The sequence below is a fragment of the Oreochromis aureus genome, linkage group 13, assembly GCF_013358895.1.
Source record: "Oreochromis aureus strain Israel breed Guangdong linkage group 13, ZZ_aureus, whole genome shotgun sequence".
NCBI classification, from domain to species: domain Eukaryota; kingdom Metazoa; phylum Chordata; class Actinopteri; order Cichliformes; family Cichlidae; genus Oreochromis; species Oreochromis aureus.
Genome location: NC_052954.1, coordinates 24,861,241 through 24,884,576, shown reverse-complemented (window position 1 = coordinate 24,884,576; position 23,336 = coordinate 24,861,241). Strand labels below are relative to the sequence as shown.

The 23,336-nt window shown below is 40.7% G+C and overlaps 2 protein-coding genes and 1 long non-coding RNA gene across 8 annotated transcripts in view; 2 read left to right on the top strand and 1 right to left on the bottom strand.

Annotated features, from left to right (window-relative positions):
- Positions 1 to 4,847: 4,847 nt before the first annotated feature.
- On the bottom strand, positions 4,848 to 19,105 carry LOC116325785. 6 transcript variants are annotated; one of them, XR_005615311.1, is made up of 6 exons: positions 18,990 to 19,105; positions 18,379 to 18,475; positions 15,502 to 15,546; positions 11,903 to 11,955; positions 10,203 to 10,425; positions 4,848 to 5,918 (listed from the first exon to the last, which is right to left on the bottom strand). It is a non-coding gene; the product is annotated as an uncharacterized LOC116325785 (long non-coding RNA). The 6 variants fall into 6 exon arrangements; XR_005615312.1 differs by lacking the exon at positions 15,502 to 15,546 and having other exon boundaries at positions 4,849 to 5,918; XR_005615310.1 differs by lacking the exon at positions 11,903 to 11,955 and having other exon boundaries at positions 4,850 to 5,918.
- On the top strand, positions 12,838 to 14,993 carry znhit2 (zinc finger, HIT-type containing 2). The gene is made up of 2 exons (XM_031746797.2): positions 12,838 to 12,915; positions 13,097 to 14,993. Exon 2 carries the CDS (start codon positions 13,164 to 13,166, stop codon positions 14,883 to 14,885), a length of 1,722 nt encoding a protein of 573 aa, XP_031602657.1. The 5' UTR covers positions 12,838 to 12,915; positions 13,097 to 13,163; the 3' UTR covers positions 14,886 to 14,993.
- The window catches only part of lrpprc (leucine-rich pentatricopeptide repeat containing), a 61,071-nt gene continuing 54,523 nt past the window's right edge, over positions 16,789 to 23,336 (top strand). Inside the window, exons 1-11 of the mRNA XM_039621629.1 lie at positions 16,789 to 17,008; positions 17,730 to 17,932; positions 18,069 to 18,191; positions 18,332 to 18,453; positions 18,586 to 18,644; positions 19,668 to 19,754; positions 19,881 to 20,007; positions 21,470 to 21,614; positions 21,761 to 21,915; positions 22,262 to 22,367; positions 22,550 to 22,657. Coding sequence (XP_039477563.1) covers positions 16,803 to 17,008; positions 17,730 to 17,932; positions 18,069 to 18,191; positions 18,332 to 18,453; positions 18,586 to 18,644; positions 19,668 to 19,754; positions 19,881 to 20,007; positions 21,470 to 21,614; positions 21,761 to 21,915; positions 22,262 to 22,367; positions 22,550 to 22,657 — 1,441 coding nt within the window. The 5' untranslated portion in view covers positions 16,789 to 16,802. The remainder of the gene's footprint in view (positions 17,009 to 17,729; positions 17,933 to 18,068; positions 18,192 to 18,331; positions 18,454 to 18,585; positions 18,645 to 19,667; positions 19,755 to 19,880; positions 20,008 to 21,469; positions 21,615 to 21,760; positions 21,916 to 22,261; positions 22,368 to 22,549; positions 22,658 to 23,336) is intronic.

Here is a 23,336-nt window from a genome sequence, read left to right as displayed (position 1 = left end):
TCTGTTATTTTCTGCCATTCATAATGACCTTTGTCATCTCTATGCTTCATGTCAAGAGAAGCATTCAAGTTGCTGAAGTGTTCTTGTGCAGTGAGATTAAATTTATCTCATCTCCCAGTCCTTACCAGAGGCCTCTTTGGCTGATGCTTTCTAATGACTTTGCTGGAGCAGAATCAGAAGACTTTTCAACAGCAATCAGTTCAGCGTCACTGAATTTGTCACACATGATGTGATTTTATTATATGTAATTTCCTGTATGTCAATATCATATCATCAAAATGGTGAAGACCATTAGAATTAGGTTTCATGCACACTTAAGCATCTGAGACCTGTGCTAAAATTATTCTAAACGAATACCAGGAAGGCTACTAATCTAATCTAGTAAAAAAAATTATATACAAACCAATAAAAGGAAGCTCTCTTTTATTTGATCTAGCGCAGGCTTGTTATTCTGAAACAGTTCGGTAGTAGATAGTAGACACAGTGCAGAAGGCTGAGCCAATCGTAGAGAGGGAGGCTCACCAGCAAAGGGCACACTAATGGGCTCACTAACAAACCAGCAGATATTCTTAATTAAAGATTAAGAAATCTCACAGCCTGACCCACATTTCTTGAGCGTGTGCACGTCTGAATACGTGTGTGTGGCAGCGCTGCACGATCCTATTTTGCCTGTCCTCAGAACGTGTCCATTATTGATGGCATCATTAAAATATGCACAGGGACAAAATAGGTGGTGCAGCGAAGGTTTTTGTGCGATAATATTGTGTTAGTGTGTGTGTGTGTGTTCGCATACATTGGATACAAGGATTCGAGAAAACTTGAAGCAAATTTAAATTAAAATTTAAGTTAAATACTTTTCCTATTTCTTTATGAATACATTCGTAACTTCTAATATTCTCACGAGCAACCAGATCAGCAGCAGTTCAGTGCGCCCTCAACTTTAACTGAATATGAATGCAAGTTTTATCCTTGAATGTTAATCACTGTAAAACTTTGCATATAAGTGTGTAGGTGTTTGTGTGTTTTGTTGTGTCAGGTAAGTGCAGTGTGATCTAACAGCAGCTGACAGGCAGGTTTGAGGCCTCTCTCTAGGGTCCTCCGTGTGTGTTTGTGTGTCTCTGTGTGTATGTGTCCTGCTCTAGTGGTGTGTGCTAATTGGAAGCTCAGCGGGACAGGCAGCAGGTCCTCCGTATCGCCCATGTGCACATGTAGAATCATACTCAGTCTCTTTTTCTCTCTCTCACTCTCTCTGTCTCACACACTAACACACACACACACACACACACACACAGAAATCAACAGCAGTCTGGTCTGTTAGCCTTTCTACATTTAACATGAGTCCAGTCTGCAGCCTCGTCACTTATTCATCCCTCTCCACCTCCTCCTCAGCCACTTCTCGCCTGCTTTAACCTGAAACGACAGCTGCACTGTGGCCAGTGGAGACCTGCCCAGCTCCCCTGTCTCACTGGACATCAGAAAGAAATACCACCAGGTAGCTGGGAAGGCATTTCTAGAGAAGAGAAGAGAAGAGAAGAGAAGAGAAGAGAAGAGAAGAGAAGAGAAGAGAAGAGAAGAGAAGAGAAGAGAAGAGAAGAGAAGAGAAGAGTGTGAGGGATCAATAGTGTACACGAGAAAAGGGTGATGTGCGTGAAAGGGGAGGTCGATGGTTTGCCCACTGGTGTGTGAATGTGTTATTTACCTGGACAGGCTGGGGACCAAAGAAATGAGACATTCACCTTCTCCTGAGAAATCCCCCAACACAGTCTTACATGTAGACATGCATGAGCACATTTATTAATGCACACACAAACACAAGAAGAGGCACATGTGTACAGACTTTAGAGAAAACTAAAAACCAAACACAAAGCAGACTGGAGAAGACCTGAAAAAAGGGGACATCAGATGTGAGGACCAGCGCAAGTCATGTCATGTTTATAAGCACTGTTTACTGCTTTGTGCAATGAACATAAATAATGAATCAAAATATTTTAGCAATCCATAGGGAATGTTTCTCTTTGCTTGAAAATATTTATTTGTATTTCTACAAATCCCAACATAGCTCAATGTCCAAATTCTCTCTGTGCGGTCACATGACTGCATGTGTGTTCATGTGCGGTGTATGTGTGTTGCATGGTTTGGATGTCAGTTTCTTTACAGCATCTCTGACAGCCAGCATATGATCCTGAGACAGCATGACAGCTGTCTTCATGCCCCTCTTAACATACACACGCTCATCTGCCCACCCACCCGCACTGAAACACATAGAAACACACACGTGCACAACACAGCAAATGACAGATTTGCCACCTTGTGACAGACCTGCTGCATCCACCAGCAACCGACAGGCCCAAGGATAGAGAGGTGATTGGGTTGAGGATAATATGGAGGTTGTGTTTAGTGTGACTCGAGGCTAGACAGGAGACAAATACAGGGATGGACAAGACACCAAAGGGCTGGTGGATAGATGGATGGATGCCAGGGGTCAAGAGAAAATCTAAGTGAAGCTAGAAGATGCAGGAAATTAGAAAAGTGGAAGGGAAACACGAGTAATGAGGGAATGAGAGAAACACAGTTTTACAGATGAATTATATAAACTTTTTAGCCAAAATGGCTATTTTTGCTGAGGCTGGAGGGAGCGGACTGTAAACTGAGCTGAAGCACAAACTGCAACAAAGCAAAAAGCTACATAGGGATCGATTTTAATATATAGTAAAATGCCACATCATCATCGACTTCAAAGCAAACTCATTTGTCCAAGGTTGCCCCAGGCCAGTTTTCTTACAGGCAGTTCCAACCCCTAACCCTAGGGGAACAAAGACCCTTAAACTAAAAAGTGCCAAGGATATGCGGTGTGGGGGAGATCAAGGGTGGTGGCATTGTAGTATGCATCGCTGAGGTGCCTCTTTTTGAGTACAATTGTAGGCACCATCCTCCTCACTGCACCCTAATCTTATGAGACAAGCCTGACATTCCACACCATATAGCAGAGACGTCTCTGGCTTTCATACATATGTGCTCAGACAAACATATGCAGAAGACGCAGAGCTTAAGGAAACAACAACACAGACAAAAGTGACAGATTGTTAGGGTTAAAGCAGAAAGCAAACATTACCTATTAGTTTGCTTTCCTTGTTGATCTTTCCATCTTTTCCTGCTCACCAATTCCATGTCACGGCTGAGAGAACCCGCGTCTCCACCGTCGATGACAGGCGTGTTGTTGAAATCAGCGTTGCGTTATTCATTTACATGCTTGTTTCTTTGCATTTTGCTGTTCTTCTGCTACTCACACAGTCCTCCAGCGTTGGCACAGCAATCTGCGAAATTCAAAAACTTGATATGTCACATGACAGCGATGAGAAAGTAAAGTCACACAAAGGCTCAAGCAAAGTAAAATATCCAGACTTTGTCATTGTGTTGTAAAGCTATGATGAATATAAAAAGTAGCTTTTACTTGTCAGCATACAGACAAGTTATTTTTAAACTTGAGATGCAGAGGTTACTGATTTAATACTTCTACCTTCACAAAGCCTATAAACATGTGCTTCACACAGAGAACCTTGTGTTGTGCTTGAGGGCGGTCTCACCGTCGGCCTTTTCCCAAAGCAGAGGTGATGTGTCCACTAATGTCAACATCGCAGCCAGGGTCAGAGCACTGTCAAACACCCTAACGCACAACCTTTTCCAGCTAACACTAACCCAGTACGAGTGCGTGATAATGTGCGTGCCCAAAATGCCAAGTGCTCCCCTGTCCCTTCTCAATATTTCATCTGTTGTCTTGCTTTACCTTGCTTTAGGTAATGGCCCAGTCACATAACCCATTTTTCATATGTTTGCTTGTATTTGTGTATTATACCTTTTAGTGATAGAGGATTTTTGTCTGGTCTGTACTTGACTCTTATTTGTAATTCAAAGTGATAGATTCATGACATGAGCATGCAAAAATGTGGCTTTTGCACACGACACTGTGTCTATGTTGAACTCATTCCAGTTTTACATTAGTGATAACTTTGTTAGTTACAAAGAACTAGATTTGCCATCAAATGGGGGTTTTAAGGTAATCAAAAGGAGCTCAGTGTGTAAAATGTGGCATAAATAGTGGAGTATCATTATTATCCATGGTTATAATTTACATTTTGTGTCCAAATCGCGACAATTCTCATTGTCTTTTAGATAAAATGCTAAAAAGGATAAAAATAAAGGTGTGTGAATTTGTCAAAAATGATGTGCTGGCTATAAATTCCCATTTGAATTTGAATAAGACATTTTTGTTGCTAAACACCAACTGTAGGTGTGTTTCTTTTTCATTATTCAGCCAACTTTATAACCGTGCTTAAATAGCAACTATAAAAGCAGCTTTCCGTGCTGCTTATAGATATGCTTTTTATCTCAATACACCGAATTTTTCAGTTATTTCTTGGTCTCAATTAAAGAAATTTACTCAAAAGTCAGAGCTATGCTATATATAAAGTACATGACACAAACATAATATGCCATGTACAACATATTTCCTGAGCATGATCTGTCAAGATAGAACAGGGACAATGTAAATCAGTTACAACACACATGAGACGCTGCACTGAAGGCATGTAGGTGTTGGAGCGTGAAGGGCTTTCCCTGCTAATGCAGATATAATGATGTGACTATGACTATATCAACGTCATTGTGTGTGAGTCTGTGTATGTTGCCTCTTCTCGGGGACAGTTGTGCTGCCGATCTGCAAGACAATTCTTCGTGACTCACACCTCATGAAAGAGAAAGTTAAAGATAGATAGAGGTAACAAGGGATAGACAGAGGTTGATGAACAAGAGAAGACAACATCTATGTGTTGTTTTGATTGTGATGAGAGGCAAGTGAAGTCGACAGTGAGTTGGCCTACATTCATGTAGCTTAATGTGTGAGGGGAAAACAGAGAGACAGCTCCGTGTCCATCTAATTATTCATCCAAGGAAGGCAGCGAATGTTATGTTGCTAGGTGTGTTTGTGTGTGTGTGCATATGCTGGGGATAGTGAGCATTATGAATAATTTGATTCCCAACCAAACTTAGTAAGATGGGGAGAATATTTATAGATAACCAAAATAAAACAAAAACTAAACATAGTAGTGTTTTTTTTACTCGTTTACATTTACATATAAAAGCATGGACAAATGTTTGTAATGAAAATAAATATCATGGGAATTAAAATGAATAGATGCATGCTTGAAAAATCAAGGCTACTATTTGTGCTTTAAATTATTATGGTTGTTAAATAACAAAAAAATCAATTAAAATGATCACATTTTCAACATGAGAGTTTCATGAATGGTCAGTGAAGGGGTGCTTCAATTCAATAAGGCTTTTCAAATACACTAGACACAAAAGGCTGAAAACTGGTGATCTAGACCCCTTGTGCAAGTGTGTGTGTCTATATGAGACAATGTCACACACTTTTTTTTTTCCAAGGTGACATACTTGATAACATTTTCACTTTCAGACTCTAAAAGTGGTATTAATCTCCATCAAATGTCCCAAAAGACATTCACGCGCACAAACACACACAGACACGGCCCATATCACAACGGTTGTCTCTGGCATTTCAGTGATTTAGAGCATCATCCCTGGTTGCCACCAGCGTGAAGCTGTGATCTTCACATATATGACACCTCAGCTCAACAAGGTGCACACACACACACACACACACACACACTGAAAGGATGTCTCTGCTCTGTCTCTCCTGCCGTCACATTCTCACTTCCTGATTTAGACAGACAGAGACCAATCCTTTGGGACACAGAAACACTTCTCTTTCGCTCCCTCCCTCCTTCCACGAATCTTTCCCCTTTTCTTGATCCGCTGCTCCCTCTCGTGGGGATGAGGGAAGGCAGGGCTGGAGGTTAGAGAGATGGATGCGGGTGATACACCGATACACAGTCAGTCTCCTGCGGGAATGGTGTGATAGAGAAGAAGAGAGAGGGACAAGGGCAAGTGGAGGGAAAAAAAAAAGTAGGAAGCTTATTTCTCAAGGCTTAAGAACACAGAGAGGAAAACACGAAACAGAAACACAAGAAAGTGATATCTTGGTTTAGTTTCATGTGATATTTTTACTGTGTTTCAGATACATATTTAATGTATATACAGATATAGATATACTGCTTAAACTGGATGAGTTACTATGATATGTACTAACCCATTAAAAGGAAAACATTCCCAGTAATTTAGCCTGACTTTTTAAAATCTCTGGGATCTCCTTTAACATCTGAAATAAAGTTCTCTCCCTGTGCAAGCTTGTAATGACTAACCACTGTTTGATAAGGGCTTTGAATGTCCACTTGTTTTTGTCATGTCTATCTCTCCTCTAAAGAGGACAGGCATGTCTCAAGGCTTTTTACTTGTTACACAACCTGCTATTGTAAAAAATCTACAGGCCAGTCTGAAAAAACAGCACTTCTTCTTTTTTGTGCCATATCTATAAAAAAAATCCCTCAAATTTAACCCAGAGTAAAGTGCAGTGTAGAGATAAGTAAATACAGTAGGTTATATTGCATTTTTTCTTTCCTTTTTTATTTACTGTGAGTTTGAAGATAAAAAATGTTTCCTCAGTTCAAGTTTGGAATTTCTTTCATGACATTCCCTACATGCAATACTACCATATGTCATTTAATTATAATAATTATAAGTTTTTGTTTCAGCTTTTGTATCAGATTCTTACCAATAAATCAAATCTGTTGTCTTGTTGTTACAGTGGCTGTCCTAATAGCACTCTTTTTAACTAACACACACCGATGTATGCATCAGGAGCAATCTGGGGTTCGATATCTTGCCCAGGGGCACATTGGCAGTGGACTGGAGGGATTGGAGACTGAGTCATAGCCATTCATGATACAATAAACCACAAATAAAGATTTGGGTGTAGGTTTGACTGGGGTGCATTTTTATAACTGTAGCTTTCTGCCGTCACATGGTTTGGGTGTGTTTTGTATACATCTGTTTGTGTAAGTGCAAAATAAAGACATGCTTAAAGAAAATAAATAAACATTAAATTTATTTCTCGCATTTCTATTAATTTCTATTTATTTAGTTACCTTAAAAACTTTGAAATGAAAAAAATCAAATGCATTTTGAGTTTTGCCTTTAAACCTTGTTGTGATGATAAAGGCTTTCAGAAATGTCTATAAATGCATATAAAGGCAAACAGCATAATAATGTGAAGGACAGAGTTTGGATTATTGAAGAGCTTCTAGCTCATCATCCATCCAGCCCTCAATTTTGTTCCACTTATCCTGTTCAGGATCACACAGGCGGATGGAGCTTATGCAAGCTGACATTGAGTGAGAGGCAACGCACAACCTGGACACCCTGGACCTGTTGTCTTTCCACAGATGGACAGACACCTATGGCCATTTTAGAATCACCAATTAACCTCATGTGCATATCTTTGTATTGCTGGAGCCACTCAGACAGAGAACCCACAGAGGTGCACAGGAAGGCCACAAACTGGATTCAAAGCCAGAACCTTCTTGCTATGAGGGCTCAATACTAATTGCCACACCACCATGCTGCCCTGTAGCTTAACAGGACTAACAAAATGAAACTTTTAAAACTTACAAACATCAACAGTGGGTTGAGGGGGGTTGCTATTTCTGCAGCAATGAAATGAATTCATAGAAATTTCAGCAATTTCAGATCTATACCTTTTAGACAGTAACAAAAATACATTTTTTAACACACAGAAACAGATCTAGAGTGGAAGATTGTAAAAAAAAAATGATGCTGAAAAAAAGAGAGAAGAGAGACAACCAGTGAATGACTGACTGAGTAACCACCAGAAAAAGTATAAACTCTGAAGCCTGCAAAATTACAGTACATAAAATCGCTGGTGTAAACAAAGGGGATAGTACATGAAATTACTGGTATAGGCTACCGTGATACACTGTACCCTTTATTTCCTGCGTGCTTTGAGAGGTGCAGCGACACACAGAAAGTTGACTTCTAGAGTGGTGTGAGGTTTCTTTTTGCTTCTCCCTGCTTGTTTCTACTGTCACTGCTGTCAGCAGCCGCTTTAGGTCACTGAGAGGCTACCGCCCCATCTACCTGTGTTTTAGCACATCACACGCTGCACTGCACAAACACACACACACAGACAAGCACATGCTCATAGGTAGAGTCCACTAGCTGAGGCAGACTGAGGAGCTGCCCAGGAAACAGGGATTTGTTTATGTGGATTGAGTGACCTGGCAAAGGAAGGGAGAAAGGGATGGGAAAGGTGTGTGGGTGCACATTGATGCCTTTTTGCGATGAAGTAAAAGTGATAGGTAAATAATAGATCCCAGAGATGAATTATTGAAGGAGTACATTGATGCTCTCATGGTGTGGAAGCTCGAGCTCATTCATGAAAAAAGGTTTGTGGAGGAAAGATGAAAGGGTGAGGGGGGAAACAGGGTGTTGCTATGTCAGCTTTCAGTTCCAACACAGCGACATACACTGATGCACACACACACACAGACTTTCAAACCACATTCATACAATCATAGTTGTACAAGTTTCTCAATGACGATGGGAACGAGTCAAAAACAGAAGGAATGGTGCCCACTGTTATTACAGTCTAACATACAACTTTAAAAACATGTTAGCATTTCTTAAACTATCCATAAAATTTATATCGGTTTAGCACTTTTTTAATATCTTTGTAACTGGGTATTGACTGATATACTGTTATTGTATCCGTGTTGATTCTCTTTATTAATTTTGTTTCGTTGTGTTCTCCAAAAACTTAATGTGCTGCTGTAATCCTAGTTTAGACACTTCTGCAAAAGATATTTTTTATATTATTTAATGTTTTACAAGGAGTCATTCTCATTCTTCTCTCTTACTATTTAATACCCCCAGTGATATTTTTGCTATTTTATATTAGGTCTAAAATCATTTCATCATGTTCCTGAGAATATTGTTCCACGCATTACACTTAATGGGATTTAAAGAGGAAGTAAAAGTTTGACTGTATGTGAGAATCTTTGTCAGTCAGAATGAAACACTGGCTTCTGGCTCCTCAAATGGAAGCCGGATATTTAGCAGAGGCAGGACCCTCCGCCCACAATACACTCACCATTACACAGCCTTGCTTTTGGGTGTTCTATAACGCCAGATCCTGTTGAGCTGACAGGTGACAGAACAGTCCACATCAACATAAGTCTACTCTCTTTTGCTACACGCACACACGCGCACACACGCGCACACGCGCGCACACACACGCGCGCACACACACACACGCACACACACACACGCACACACACACACGCACACACACACACACACACCCTGCTGCTGTACAGTAGACAGCTTCAGACATTCCAGGGCTGGACATGCCCAAAAGGCAGAGCCTGCTCCCTGTCACCTATCAGCTGGTGGCAGACAGCAGGATTTGTGTGTGTGTGTGTGTGTGTGTGTGTGTCTGTGTGTCTGTGTGTCTGTGTGTGTGTGTACATCTATCTTAATGAGGACAATTCAGAGTTTCCTGCAGTCTGTAGACCATGGTCTAAGAGGATAGATACCACTGTATTTGCAGTTGTCTTTGACTCCAAATGACTCTGGCTACCTCATTTCAGCAATAAGTTAACATTATATTGCCCCAATGTCAGGCATGTTGTGGTATTTAGTCCATATTTGGCCCACATAACATTAGCTAGTGGCATGGGATGCTGATCTACTTAATTCAAAGTCCTTTCTCCTTTTATGATGCTTCTGTTATAATATACTTTCTCCCGCCTTCAATTTAAATCGGTATAGAAAATCTTCCACCTTGTTGGCACATAGATGGCACATGTGTAATGAATAATGGGGGTATTTTAGGTAGTATTATTATCATTTAAGAATTATAAGATTGTATCTGTGCCAGGAGCCATAAGTCTAGGCAATAAACAACATTTCGCTGGGAAGTCCTGTGGTTATGACCCTAACCATAGAACCATCAAACACTATTTATGTCTTTTCCGTCTATATCTGTACTAATAAATGGAAAATAAAGTTGTTGTTTTTTTTAAAGGAGTCTCAGAAAGAAAACGGGCCTGGTCTGAAAGCCTCCCTAACATGGATAAGAATCTGCATTACTTCTTGTGATCAGTGTAGTAGTCAGTGAGTAAGTCATGGAGCTTTTGTGTTGGGGTACTACACATGTCACAGGGAATAAGACAGAAGCAAAAGGGAGATAAGAGGAGGCAGCTGCCTACCTAGAACTGCTGGCACGGCAGCCAGGGGCGGGGCCAAGACAGCATGGCACACGTCGTCTCCAGACACCCTTTCTTCTCCCTGCTTCGCCACAGGCTTTGACAGGCGGCACGAGAGCCCCTTGGCCCAGTGAGGGGTGGACAGCCATCTGACAACTCCCCACCTGCATGACCTTTACCATGCTTGACCCCCCTACAGGAGACAATCACCTCATAGCAAACAGCCCTACGGGAGATGTAGACACAGTGCAGTCAGGAAGACACACACAACAAACTCAGACATGCATACCACACACACAAAAAGTCAGGCTTAAAAAGGAGACATCCTATTAAAATATTAGGACATTTAATTTCCAATGTTTAAAGGGAGCCAATTATTTATATTTTTAATTCACTTGTCTTTTTTAACTGACTCATTCATTAGCTCACACCAGCATCTATGCAAATCAATTCACAAATCAATTAAAATGCAGTTACAATCATGATTACACAAAAAATTGTCTTTTTTTGAAATGGGGCTCTGAAAAAGCCACCCAGTGTTTACAAGTAGGGCCCCAGACAACCTGTGGACAATTTAGAATCACCAGTTAACCAGCATGTATTGGAAAGACGTCAGAGTACCTGTACAAAACCCAGGCAGGCACAGGAAGCGCACAAAAACTCCACCCAGAAAGGCCTTAGCTGGCTGGTAGGTTTGAGCCAGGAACTTTACTGCTGTGAGGCAACCATGTACCGCACCACCATGCTGACCAGGGATCGATTATGCTTTTCTCCATTTTGTCTATTTTCCATAACAGTTTTGGGGAAAATGTTCTAATAGCTCAGTGGTCCATATGTACAAGCAGGCTCAGGTTTCAGATTGTTTCAACAGTCTGTTTTAGTCAGTTTTTACTTACTTGGCTCATTGTGATGTCAGTAAAAGTGGTAAATGATGGTAATCTCAGTCACACATCTCTAGCTTTATGGCTGAAGCTCCACCCACTTGCTGTTTAAACCTTCTGTAAGAACACGTCTAAAACAACTTATTTAAGACAGTGGATCAAACGAGGAGCTGATAGAAGGCATAGATTAAGATAATCCTGCTTTATTATAATCTGAGATTAAAAATATGATGATTAACTGAAAAATCATAGTGTGGACCAATGTAATTATTTACAACATTAATGTTAAATAAATATTCTCATTATGTTTTCACTATAAATGGCATATTTGCTAAATGATATATGATAGGAAAACCTGTTAGCCTACCTTCATTAAAAATCAAAAGTATATTGTTTTTACAGAAATCAAATCTTACTTTAATTTTGTCATCACATTTTTAAACTCTATAAGTAAACCAAATAAGTAATGTGTTGTTAATAGCAGCAGCAGGAACCATATCCTACTATAATTTGGTCAGATAGAGGTTTCTGTGTGAATGCATCCACAGTCCAAAGACATGCATGTTAGGTTAACTGGTGATTCTAAATTGGCTGTAGATGAATGTATGTGGTTCTCTCTGCATTAGCCCTAGATAGACTGGAAACCTGTCCAAGCGAAGTGCTAAAAGAAGGCCCTAGGGTTATGCTGGCCCTCATCAAACATTTAGTTTATTTGCTGTCTTCTTTTATGGAGGTCTGTGAAAATTGATATCACTGAATTTACAACCAATTTTCAAGTGCTTTTGCTTGGTTTTTATTTTGGGATAAAATCTTCTGATTCACCTTTAGCCCCTCTGACTGGAAATGCCCCTGAAACTGCCCAGGGTGTCCTGCACCTAATTAAGAAAATTAAATTAGTCTCAGATATGACATCAGTCTCCTTAAGTCGGTTTAAATTGTAAAGTAAAGTAAAACCCCAACAATCAGTCTTGCTGTGAGCCAGCACATGGCAACAGTGGGACGGACAAACGTACTTTTAACAAGAAGAAACAGAAGGAAATCTTGCACAGTCCAGGCTCAGGCAGCCATGTGCCAGGAGCGGATAGGTGTGAGGGAAAGAGAAGATAAAATCTAACGATACATGGTGGTGTATGAACACATGTGGAGCAGGAAGATCAGAGTGGAGGAGAAATTCTCAGTGCATCACACAAAGTCCCATTGCAGAAAAACATATTCCAGCATAAGTAAGAGATGGTTCAGGGTCACCTGACCAAGCCCTAACTTTTTCAAAAAGTGAAGTGTTAAGCCTAATCTTAAAAGCAGAGTGGGTGTCTGTCACCAGAATCCAAAATCAGAGCTGGTTCCACGGGAAAATAAGACTCTGCTTCCCATTCTGCGTTCAAAAACTCAAGGAACCAGAAGCCTTTAGCCACAGAGCGAAATGCTGTAGTAGGATTATATGATACTATGACGTCTTTAAGGTATGATGAATACTAATTTTTCAAGACGTTGTATGGATAAGATTTTTTTAATTAATTTGCATCACTACATCATTTTTTAAAGTAAATGTGAACATTTTTGCTTTTTGACATAAATGTAAACATTTCTTAATGCAAATTACTCTTATACATGGTTTTCTTCTAAAACTGGATTGATTACCCAATTTTTCCTCTCTTTAATCCTATTAATGTAGATTTGCTTATAAAAACAATCCAGTAATTATGCAAATTAGGGCAATATCACAAAAACTGCGGGCTTACGTCAGCGCAGCGCTGAAAAATGCATTGCTCTACGTCATCAAAAAGCGTCGTGGCGGCGTGAGAGGGAAAACAAATGTCAGTGCAAATTGCTGTGAAGTAAGTAGAGCATTTATCATTAAAAAGAAAAGTCTATAAGGTTAGGAAAGCATTCTGGCGATGCTTAAAGTATTTTTAAAGCTGATAAATGATGGCTGCTGCGCAAAATATGCACTTTTTGTTCGTAGCACTTTAACAAGTGTCGTTAATCAAAACTAACGAGCCTTTTCCATGTCTTTAGGTTACTGCTCCTGCACCATAACGCTCTCTCGTGATTTGCTTCAAAACCGCGTCTCGGTTCAGTTCTAATGAATCCAGTAATTAGACGGGGACTGCCTCCGTCCGTGAGGAGTCTTCTCACAGACATCGGTCCAAAGGAGGAGTGGACGGATGAGGAGCCCGAAACAGTGACCAGAGATGGCATTCTGCTTCCGCACAGAGGAGCTACGTCTGGAAATGAAGAGCTCCTCACACCTGCCAGGAGCCATGATGATGCTCCAGATGATGGTGGTGTGTCTGGAAGGAGTAGACTTTGCATGTTGTGTAAAAGTAAACCTCCTTGCTACACCTGTCCCAGGTGTAACCTGCAGTACTGTGGCTTGGAGTGCTACAAGAGCCCTGATCACTCTGCATGCTCTGAAGAGTTTTACAAGGAGTCTGTTCTACAGGAGCTGAAGGAAATGGGGACAACTGAGACTGAAGGGAGAAAGAAAATGCAGGAGATTCTTGTGGGACTCAAACAAAAGGCGGAAATGACACAAGGGGGGATGGAGAGTTTGTTAAAAGAGGTGGGTGTTGTGTCAGATGACACAGATGATAGGGAAGGAGAGGCAGCTGAGAAAGTCCAGGCTGTGGAGCTCCTGGCCAGGTTAGCAGAGCTTCAGCAGTCTGGAGAAGGGAGTGCAACAGAGATTGAGGATATTTTGGGAAAACTTGAAGAGATTGGAGGAGGTGCGCTGATTCCTGGAGACACTGATGAGGATGCTGAAAGTGCACAAGGAGAGCTGGACTTAGCTGATCGGCTCTCAGGGCTCGAGATTGACAAACTTTCAGAAGAGGAGCTGTGGGAACTTCTCAACAACAAAGAGAAAGAGAGTTTTGTGAGTCTCATGAAGGATGGAGCTCTTGGTGGCCTGGTTCCCCTTTGGAAGCCATGGTGGGAGGAACATGAGGAGGGAGGCAGAGCACTGGTGGAAGTGCTTGAGGAAGAAGTGAGCAGACAGGAGAGAGAAACTGTGACAACTATGGAAAGGCAGGACATTGATAATGGAGTGAAAACCTCACAAGGTGTTCAGAAACGAAGCAAATCAAAGCCGAAAAGCTTGAAAGGAGGAACCGGGAAGGAAACGAGTGAGGGCAAAGGAAGTTCAGCAGTACCTCCAATTTCTTCAAAAATTCCAAAGCTGAGTTCCTTATGTCCAAATCCATCTCCTCTGGTTTGCTATGGTTTAGTGAATGCACTTTTTGGCTATACTTTTACCCTGTGCCTGTTTAACGGCGACACCGATTCACTGATGTTTGAGTTCTGTGACATGATTCTTGCTCTGTCTGAGGCACTGAACTCAAGCAAAGTGTTCACCTCTCTCCAAGAGGCCTTAGGCTGTGGAGAAGCTCTCATTTTAGATGGAGGTTACCTTGACAAGGAGGACCTTCTTGCCCCAGCCAGGGCTGTGGAGGCCGTAGCTCACATCATGACTGGCAGAGACAGAAAGGATGCTGCTGGATACTCCCTGGCAGCCTTGAGTCAACTACGTTCTGTGCTCTCCCGGGCCAAAATGGCCCTGTCTAAAGATGGAGAGGAAGCGGAAAAGAGACGGAAGTACTTCCTGGCAAGCAAGAAGTGTGAATTCTTTCAAGCCTGGGTGCTGGACAATGTACATCAGATTCATAGACTGGCAGTTGAGCTGTGGCGCGAACACAGTAAAAGAGAGAGTGCAAGGAACAGCATGCAGAAAGCAAAGACTGTAGTTGAGAATTTACAGAAAGGGAAGAGGAAAGATAGTGGTAAGCTGATTGAAGAACTAAGTTAAAGAAGACTTGGTTTAACAAGTTGATGTAAAAGTTAATGATGTAATAAAATGCATTATATTCTCTCATATTGTCAAATTCCTCCTGCCAATAAAAGCTGATATTTTCTACTAATGTCTTTGGTTATTCTGTCTTTGGTAATTTAAAATCTGTTTAAATTTCCCGCATAAGCCAAAGTCATAATAATTTATATTAATCAATTTAGAAATAGAAGAATTTTCAGTACATACATAGATGGATACTTTATTCGTCTCCAGTGGCAAATTCAGAAATTCCAACAGTAACACATTAAGTGTTACTGCTGGGATTTCAGAACATTAAGTATTACTGTTTTGTAACAGCTATTAAGTGGTATACAAATAAGATTTAATTTGATATTAAACAAAAGGAGTAAGGTTCCACCTTAAATCTGAAACCATAATTTCTGAAACTTATGAATTACTTTAAAGGGACCTTTGGAGAAAGACGTCATTTAATACATTTAGAATGATCTATCCGTAATTGATAAAATATCAGATTTTTGTATGTATAATCCTGTGTTATAATAGTAATTTAGGTTTCAGAGCAGTAAAAATATCCTCATCTGGACATTTTTTGTAAGTTAATTATAGATCATACCTCTCGCCCTATGGCAGCTGGAAAATACTCCAACCCCCTGGGACCCTGAATTGTAGAAGCGAGAGAGAATGGATGAATAGAATTGCAGACAATTTCATACTAGCTTTGGCAGAACTGATATAGCATTTGAAAACCTTACTATTGAATTAATAAGTGATGAGGTGATTGGTCTATAGGGAATCATGAAACTCTACATGTGTGCATTTTTTTTCCCAAAGCACAGTGGTGATAGAGCTCAAGAGAACTGACATAAGACTGCAAAGGAACCTGAGCTGTTATTCATTGAGTGTGGGAAACACATCCAAATCCTACAAATGCAAGGTTTCCTAGTATTGTTCTGAATGCACAGACTAGTTGGCAATAAGTTTTGTTATCTAAGTGTTAATTAATTAGGTTTTCATGGTTACATAATGAATCCAAACTGTTCTAGAGTTTTCATTATGGCTCTTATGTTTTCATATCTTAGGTCAAATAGGAAATTATACAGTGCAGGAGTGTCAAACATATGGCCAGGGGGCCAGAATTGGCCGGGCAAAGACTCCAATCCGGCCCAAAAGGGCTTTGGAAAATGTTAGAGGGCATAAATTTTCGACACCTTTCCTTTATTAGCTTTTTCTACTGATAAAGCTCTCCCCCAGGGCCATTCATACTATAACAAAGTAATTAAGTAATAGTTAAATGATAGAGAAGTTCCTGTTATTTTAGTTTTATAAAGTGCATCCAAAGTGAAGAAAATCGGAAACTTTATTCAAACTAACAGAAACTTTCTGTTTTATAGTTGCAGGTTAGTCCGGGCAATGAGCTACCAGAAATTTTTCTCTAATTTTAATTTCTTAAAGCATGAGCCCTTTCATTTACTACAGCTGCATTTTCTTAATCACGCTTAATGTCTGAGACATACATTTTAAATTTGCACCTCTTTTTTTCTTTTTTCTTTTTTTTCTTTTTTTTTTACATATTAAGATAGCTCAGGTATTAAATGTCTAGTTAAACTTTACACCGACATTACGAGAACTTTCACCCACTTAAGATGTAAAGAGTTTGACATCCCTGTACAGTGTCAAAATAGATTTTTTTTCTCCATAAACGAGTATAATAAAAACCATAAAAAACACTGACCTAAACCATACTGTGAAGGCATAGAATATAAACAACATGTAAAGTTTAGAGATGAGATATTATAAATGTATCTTCCAGCCTTTAGCCATGTCCCAATGAACGTTTCTTTCACTGTACGCCTCATACTCACTGCCCAAATAGCGTCGCTCTCGCGAGGACTTTTGGCAAGTCACGTGGTGCGGATGTTCTTCCACGCTGCGACAGAAAACATGGCTGCGCTCTTGAGATCATCCCGGTTACTTAAGTTTTCGCCTTCGGGTGTGCTTCAGATCACATGCACTAAAAGAAACGGACCGACACTTGGTCGGCTGTACAGCGGGGCTCTCGGCGGCAGAAGGACCGGAGTTTGTGCCCGACAGATCGGACCTGTTACTGAAAACGCGTCCAGGTACCAGGCATCTGTGATTCACGCGTGAGCATGCAGCAGCAGAGATGTCATTGAGGCTCAATGACACCCAAAGGCACACGCAAGTGTTGACAGATATGACCTGCTGCATTAAATGTGGTTTGTTATCATGTTAGGATACGTTATAGAACACGTAGGTAACAGCTCTGTTCTCGTTGGTTAAACATGGCTACCTTATGCAAGGTGATGATGAGTTGTTGTGTAACCAGGGTAAACTCACTGTCTGTTTAATCTGTAATCAAGCCGGTTACTATAATCTAGTTCGTAATGGAGCTGTAACTGTTAGCAACCAGTTCCTACCATCAATTTGCTCCCAGCTGTACACACGCTGACTTTTGGGCCTATCACTGGAGACCAGTGTGCACTGTTACACAGCAGCCATGATGATGCGCGTAAATTGCAGCTTAAATGGACATTTATAGTATTATTACTGAGCACAAGAGAAAAACTGGCCTCAGTTACAGAAGTGATGGCTACTAGCAGCCGTGGACCTGTTTGGAGGGACTTTTTCCTCACTTCAAGGTCACAGGTCTGGCTTTCACTGTGTACAGCTGTGTAACTGTCTTTGACAACATGCCTGTTGTTATGCAGTAATAATACTGTGATGATGGGGCAGACTTTGTGAAATTAAATATTTCTTTTCTCTGATATGCATCCACAGCAGATGCTGTTGCATTTATACCTGTGGCCTTCTTCTCCACAGTCGCGTGTGGTCATATGCAGCGGGGTGTGTGCGTAGTTTTTCTGTGGCCACTGAGCAAAAGGATGAAGCCAGCATTGCAGTGCGCTCCAAGCAAGCGCAGCAGTTTGACTGGGCCCTGACCAGGCTGGACAGCTCTGTGAGGAGGACCGGTCGTATTACCAAGACCCTGCTGCTGCGCATCTTCCATGATATCTGCAGGACAGGTAAGCAGGAAGATGAGCAACCACAGAGGGACCTTTAATAACGGATACCGGTTAACAACCATTTGAACTCTTTGAGAGACAGTGATGAAATGTTTTGCTTTCTCTCTCCTTTCTCATCCTCCTCTGCCAACTGCAGGGTATCCCAGTGGTAACCAGGCCCTGTTGCTGCTCCGTAGCTGTGGGTCCCTGCTGCCTGAGGTGCCTCTGGAAGAACGCACTGAGCTGGCACACCGTGTGTGGGAGAAACTGAAGGAGCTGGGTAAGGGGCTGCGCTAGGTAGAGCGTTTGCTTATCTTGCACATACAAGAGATGTGCACTACAAAATCATAATTGTGTTGTCTAGGAATAAGAGTATGTTTTATGTGTTTAATTACCCTGACTGCACACTGTCTTCGCTAGGTGCACAGTACGATGTGAGCCACTACAATGCTTTGCTGAAGGTTTACCTGCAGAATGAGTTCAAATTCTCCCCCACTGACTTCCTGGCCAAGATGGAAGCAGCTAATATCCAGCCCAACAGAGTAAGTAGTGCAGTACAGAGTGCTGTAATGGCAAGAAATGCATAGTTAGATTTGTGTGCTTGGTCCCATCAAGTACACGAAGAGAGTATTTCATTTGTTAATTATTTTAATTTGTTTTACTTTTGTGCATAGGTTACCTACCAGAGGCTCATCGCAGCCTACTGCCAAAATGGAGATATTGAAGGAGCCAGGTGAGTAAATGTTCTTTTCTTAATAGTAATCTGTCCCCTGTGGGTAGTTTTGCTGAACTAACAGTTTCACAATTCAGGTGAACGGAGTCAGTATCTTTAAAGACACTATTTTGGTTACCCCTAAAAGTCCACATGCATATAACACCATGTGAAATGTTTTCATTGAACTCATTACTACTGATGAAACTGTCTCTATTTCTACTGACTGCAGTGTGACTTGTGAGCACTGATCTTGCCAGGCGAACTCTCCTCCTCACAAATTTCAGTGTATTTCCTGAGTGAATGACTCATTCACTATTGTGTTTTTAAAAGGAACAGTGCATATTAATTAACATGAGCACTTACATTCATCATGTAAATATGCCTGTAGTCATCTGTAGTCCCTGGTAAGACCCTACAACAGGGGTCCCCAACTCCAGGCCTTAGGGGCCGGCGTCCTGCAGTTTTTAGATGTGTCCGTGATCCAACACAGCTGATTCAAATGGCTAAATTACCTCCTCAACATGTCTTGCAGTTCTCCAGAGGGCTGGTAATGAACTAATCATTTGATTCAGGTGTGTAAACCCAGGGTGAGATCTAAAACCTGCAGGACACCGGCCCTCAAGGCCTGGAGTTGGGGACCCCTGCCCTACAATAATAGAACCCAACCTCCCCAATAATCAGATTGCCCACTGCGAGCAAGCACTTGGCGACTGTGGGAAGTTTAAAAGTACCTTTTAGAAACTTTGGCAGAGCCAGGCTCAGGAAGGGGCAGCCAAGGCTTTCCATGGTCAGCCCTCTTGTTATATCATGATCAGGGGGCTGATCATTATAAATTTTTCTGTGTGTTGATTTTTATTCATTTATTCTTTTAAATACTCCTCTAAAATTCACTTGTCATTCAGTTCAGCAGCCCTTTCTGTGTCCGGGTATTTTGATTTACTGTGCTTCTCATGGTTTTACTGTTAGATTACTTATTGTGTTGCTTGTTTTGTTTTTTTCTTCTCATTTTAATGTTGATGTAATGCTTTTCTGCTTTCTCAGCACCATATTGGGTTTCATGAAGAGTAAAGACTTGCCCATCACTGAAGCTGTGTTCAGCTCCTTGGTGACAGGTCATGCTCGTGCAGGGTAAGTGTCACTACTTCTTTATTTATGTATTTTTTTTTTAAACATACTGAATTTAACATCACATAACAAATGCTATAATTGAAGGAATTTGGATTTAAATAAGCTGTCATCTTTATTACTCCTCAGTGACATCGAGAGTGCTAAGAACATCTTGTCTGTGATGGGTGGAGCAGGAATTGAACCGGGTCCTGACACTTATGTGTCACTGTTGAACGCATATGCTGAGAAGGGCGATCTGGAAAACATGAAAAAGGTGTGTGCATTCATTGTGTGTAGTGCCACCTAAGGCTTTGAAAGTGTAGGTGCATTTAAGCGAGCAGCTTTTGAACTGCTTGCCATGTTTTTTAGCTTATCTGGCGAAGGTATGCTGAGCTTGTGTGAAGTGAGGTCTCCAACAGTCCATCCAAAACTCAAAAGAATCCGTACTCCAACTACACTACTGGTCCAAATTTAATTAGATTTTCAGATAAGGATCACTTAATGGGTGATCATGGTCAGTTGCTACTCTTGCTTTATTTATGTACTTCATATATTACAGTAACCTTTGAATTGTGAGCTAGATGAGCTACTGTGTCATTGACATTGTGGTTAAAAATATAACATATAATTGTATTTGCAAACCACATGTGATGTCTTTTTCTGTCTCACTGCATTTTTGGCCATGTTGTATATCGTGAGTAAGTTGAGGCAGGGATTTTACCAGCCAAATGTTCAAAAATGTTCTGTTTTGAGTCTTTTCTATGGTGGCCCTGAGAGGCCAAATGGACTGCAACTTAAGAAAACACCAGCAATAAGAAAAACGCTGCAAAAGCACACAAAATACAATGGAAATAGGAAGAACGACGAAGGAAATGGGGGAAAAAACAAAACAGAAATAGGAAAAACGACAACATAAATAACAGATTTCCAAAAGCATAAGGGAAGTGTTTCTGGGGAGACAATAACCCGATGGACCAGTTGCAGGAACCAAAATATGCTAAGAATTGCGCTGGGAGACACTTAAAAGAAGTGGAGGATCTATCGGTTTTGTGAGGAAAGAAAAGATGAGAGGTAAGTGTGTTAGCCTAACTATTAGCCTAAAAATCCATCATCAGTATTATATGAATCATGATAAAACACAGCTAGCATGTTTTGGGTTCCTGCAACTGGTCCGTCGGGTTGTTGTCTCCCCAGAAACATTTCCCTTATGTTTTTTCCTATTTCTGTTGTGGTTTTTCCTATTTCCATTGTGTTATGTGTGCTTTTGCAGCGTTTTTCTTTTTGCTGGTGTTTTCTCAAGTTGCAGTCCGTTTGGCCTCTCAAGGCCACCGTACTTTTCAGGTATTAGGGTCATCTTAGACCAAGCCTGATAAAGTTTGTTAAATGGATTGTTGATTTTAAATTGTCCATTACATCTGAGCAGCTAGCACAGGGAATTAATCTGTTAAAAACAAACATGCCCCCTAGGGGGCACAAAAATAAGAAAAATGGGTTTGGCTAATAATTATATTGCTAACTGTATAATAAATGTAATTTTGTCTTAAATAAATCATTTATCTGTTTAGTAATAATACTGTGGAAAGTCAGACATGTCAGGTTGCCAAATAATTGATATATAAATTTTGATTTTCAGACAGAATTTTATAAAAGTTATCAGAAGAATTTTAGATTTTCAAGGTTGCTTACTCAGTTTTACACCACTCCTCTCTCTTCCTTATTAATTTGCTTTCTTTCAGACTCTGGAGGCAGCAGAGAGTGCAGACTGCAGTCTGATGGACCGGGACATCATGCAGGTCATCTTCACGCTGGCCAAGTCCAAACACCAGCAGCACATCCCAGAGATGGTCGAGCGCTTGAGGCATGAGAGGGGTTACGTTCCAGGTACATATTAATGTGACGTGTTTTACAGCACTCACTTTAGTTTTATGAAAGTAAAATCATAAAAAGAAATACAATTTAGTCAAAGTCTCGACTTAAAGAAATTGGGAGCTCTTATACAAATTGTGTGTGTGTTCTTGTTCTTGCAGATGCCATGAACTTGTGTCTGAGCCTGATAACTCAGGGACAGGAGGACACAGCTTTTCACATCTTGAAGACGTTTCCCACGCTGCAGTCTGAGAACTCAAGTGACTCTGCCAACCTGGGCAACTTCTTCCTCCGACATTGCATCAACATGGACACGGTACTAAGGCCCTGGTCTCTTTAAGCGACAAAGACACAGGATCAGACAATATTTTAGAGCAGGGCTGTCAAACATATGGCTGATATGATAAAGACCTTCTCCTTGCCCATTCATACTACACCAAAGTAGTTAAGTAATAGATAAACAATTAAATGACAGAAAAATTCCTAAAATTCACATCAAACTCTGCTGTTTATGGCTGCTAATGTAAAGTTGGTTTGATATCTCTGGTCAATTCTCTTTAGCAGTTGACTGTTAGCTGGCATTGATTTTCAAACTGGATGCAGTGTTTGTAACATTAATAACAACATAAATTACATTTTTGTTTCCTATATTTGGACTACAGTCTCTGGAGAAGATCATCCGCTTCTGCAAAGAGCTCCAAGAGTCAAATATGCACACATCACCACTCAGCTTCACTCTGTCCTGCGCCCTGGAGGCCAAGAAAACTGGTACGGCACATGCTTTCACCTACATGCATCTGCATACTCACAGATATATTTATTTGCTACTGATGCATGCACACTCGCCAATTTACTTGCATGTGGTCAATTGTAAGTAAAATATAAAAGTTTGCCAGTTATATCCAGTAATATATCAAGTTATTAATTAACTTTTTTACATGTTTTTGCAGGTACCTCTTTAGAGCTGATGAAATTATTTAAGGAGGAGAAGTTGCCCGTAAGGCCTCACTTCTTCTGGCCGCTTCTCACTCAGCACGTCAAAGACAAGAACATAGCTGGTACACACACACACACACACACACACACACACACATTTTTACTACTACCTTTGTGATGATTTAGCCTGATTCAAACCATAACCTCAGGATCAAGTCTTACCCACTAAAACAGCCCTTTAAAGGATTTTTGGAAAGTGAAGACCAGCTAAAATTTTGCCCCTCCCTAAGATACTCGTACAACTTTGATTTTGCAACATTGTCATATTGATGAGGTCCATTTGACTTTATTTTGTGTCTTGAAGTTAAACATGTCTTCATGTGTTAATGTTATGTTTTTTATGAATTACTGCTCATGTGCTTGTAATCTGTGCCATCACTTGGAACCCAATAACTTGACAGAAACCAGTAGATCTTGTAGCTAAACAAGCTGCTTTACCGTATGTGAGCAATCTTGTGTGTATGAGAACCTAACAGGTGCTATAAAGCCTTGTGAAAGAAGGAAAAACTGACCTGCCAGCTGTTTTTAATACACGTAATATGAAATAGGTTTTTGGTGAATGTCATATTAGCAGTTTTTGAACATGTTTTTCTTTTTTTTCTGTGGTGCAGAGGGGATTATGACTTCCTCTGTACCAGAAAGAGCTTTTAAAAGAGTTTCCCTCAAATATTAATGACTCACAGAGTGGTCCAACTGGGACAGGTTTCACTTGGCTGGGGCAGTCAAGGACGAAGAGGTCTG

What these genes read in the sequence shown, in the direction of transcription:
- znhit2 (XM_031746797.2), top strand. Translation starts at nt 13,164, where the DNA reads ATGAATCCAGTAATTAGACGGGGACTGCCTCCGTCCGTGAGGAGTCTT.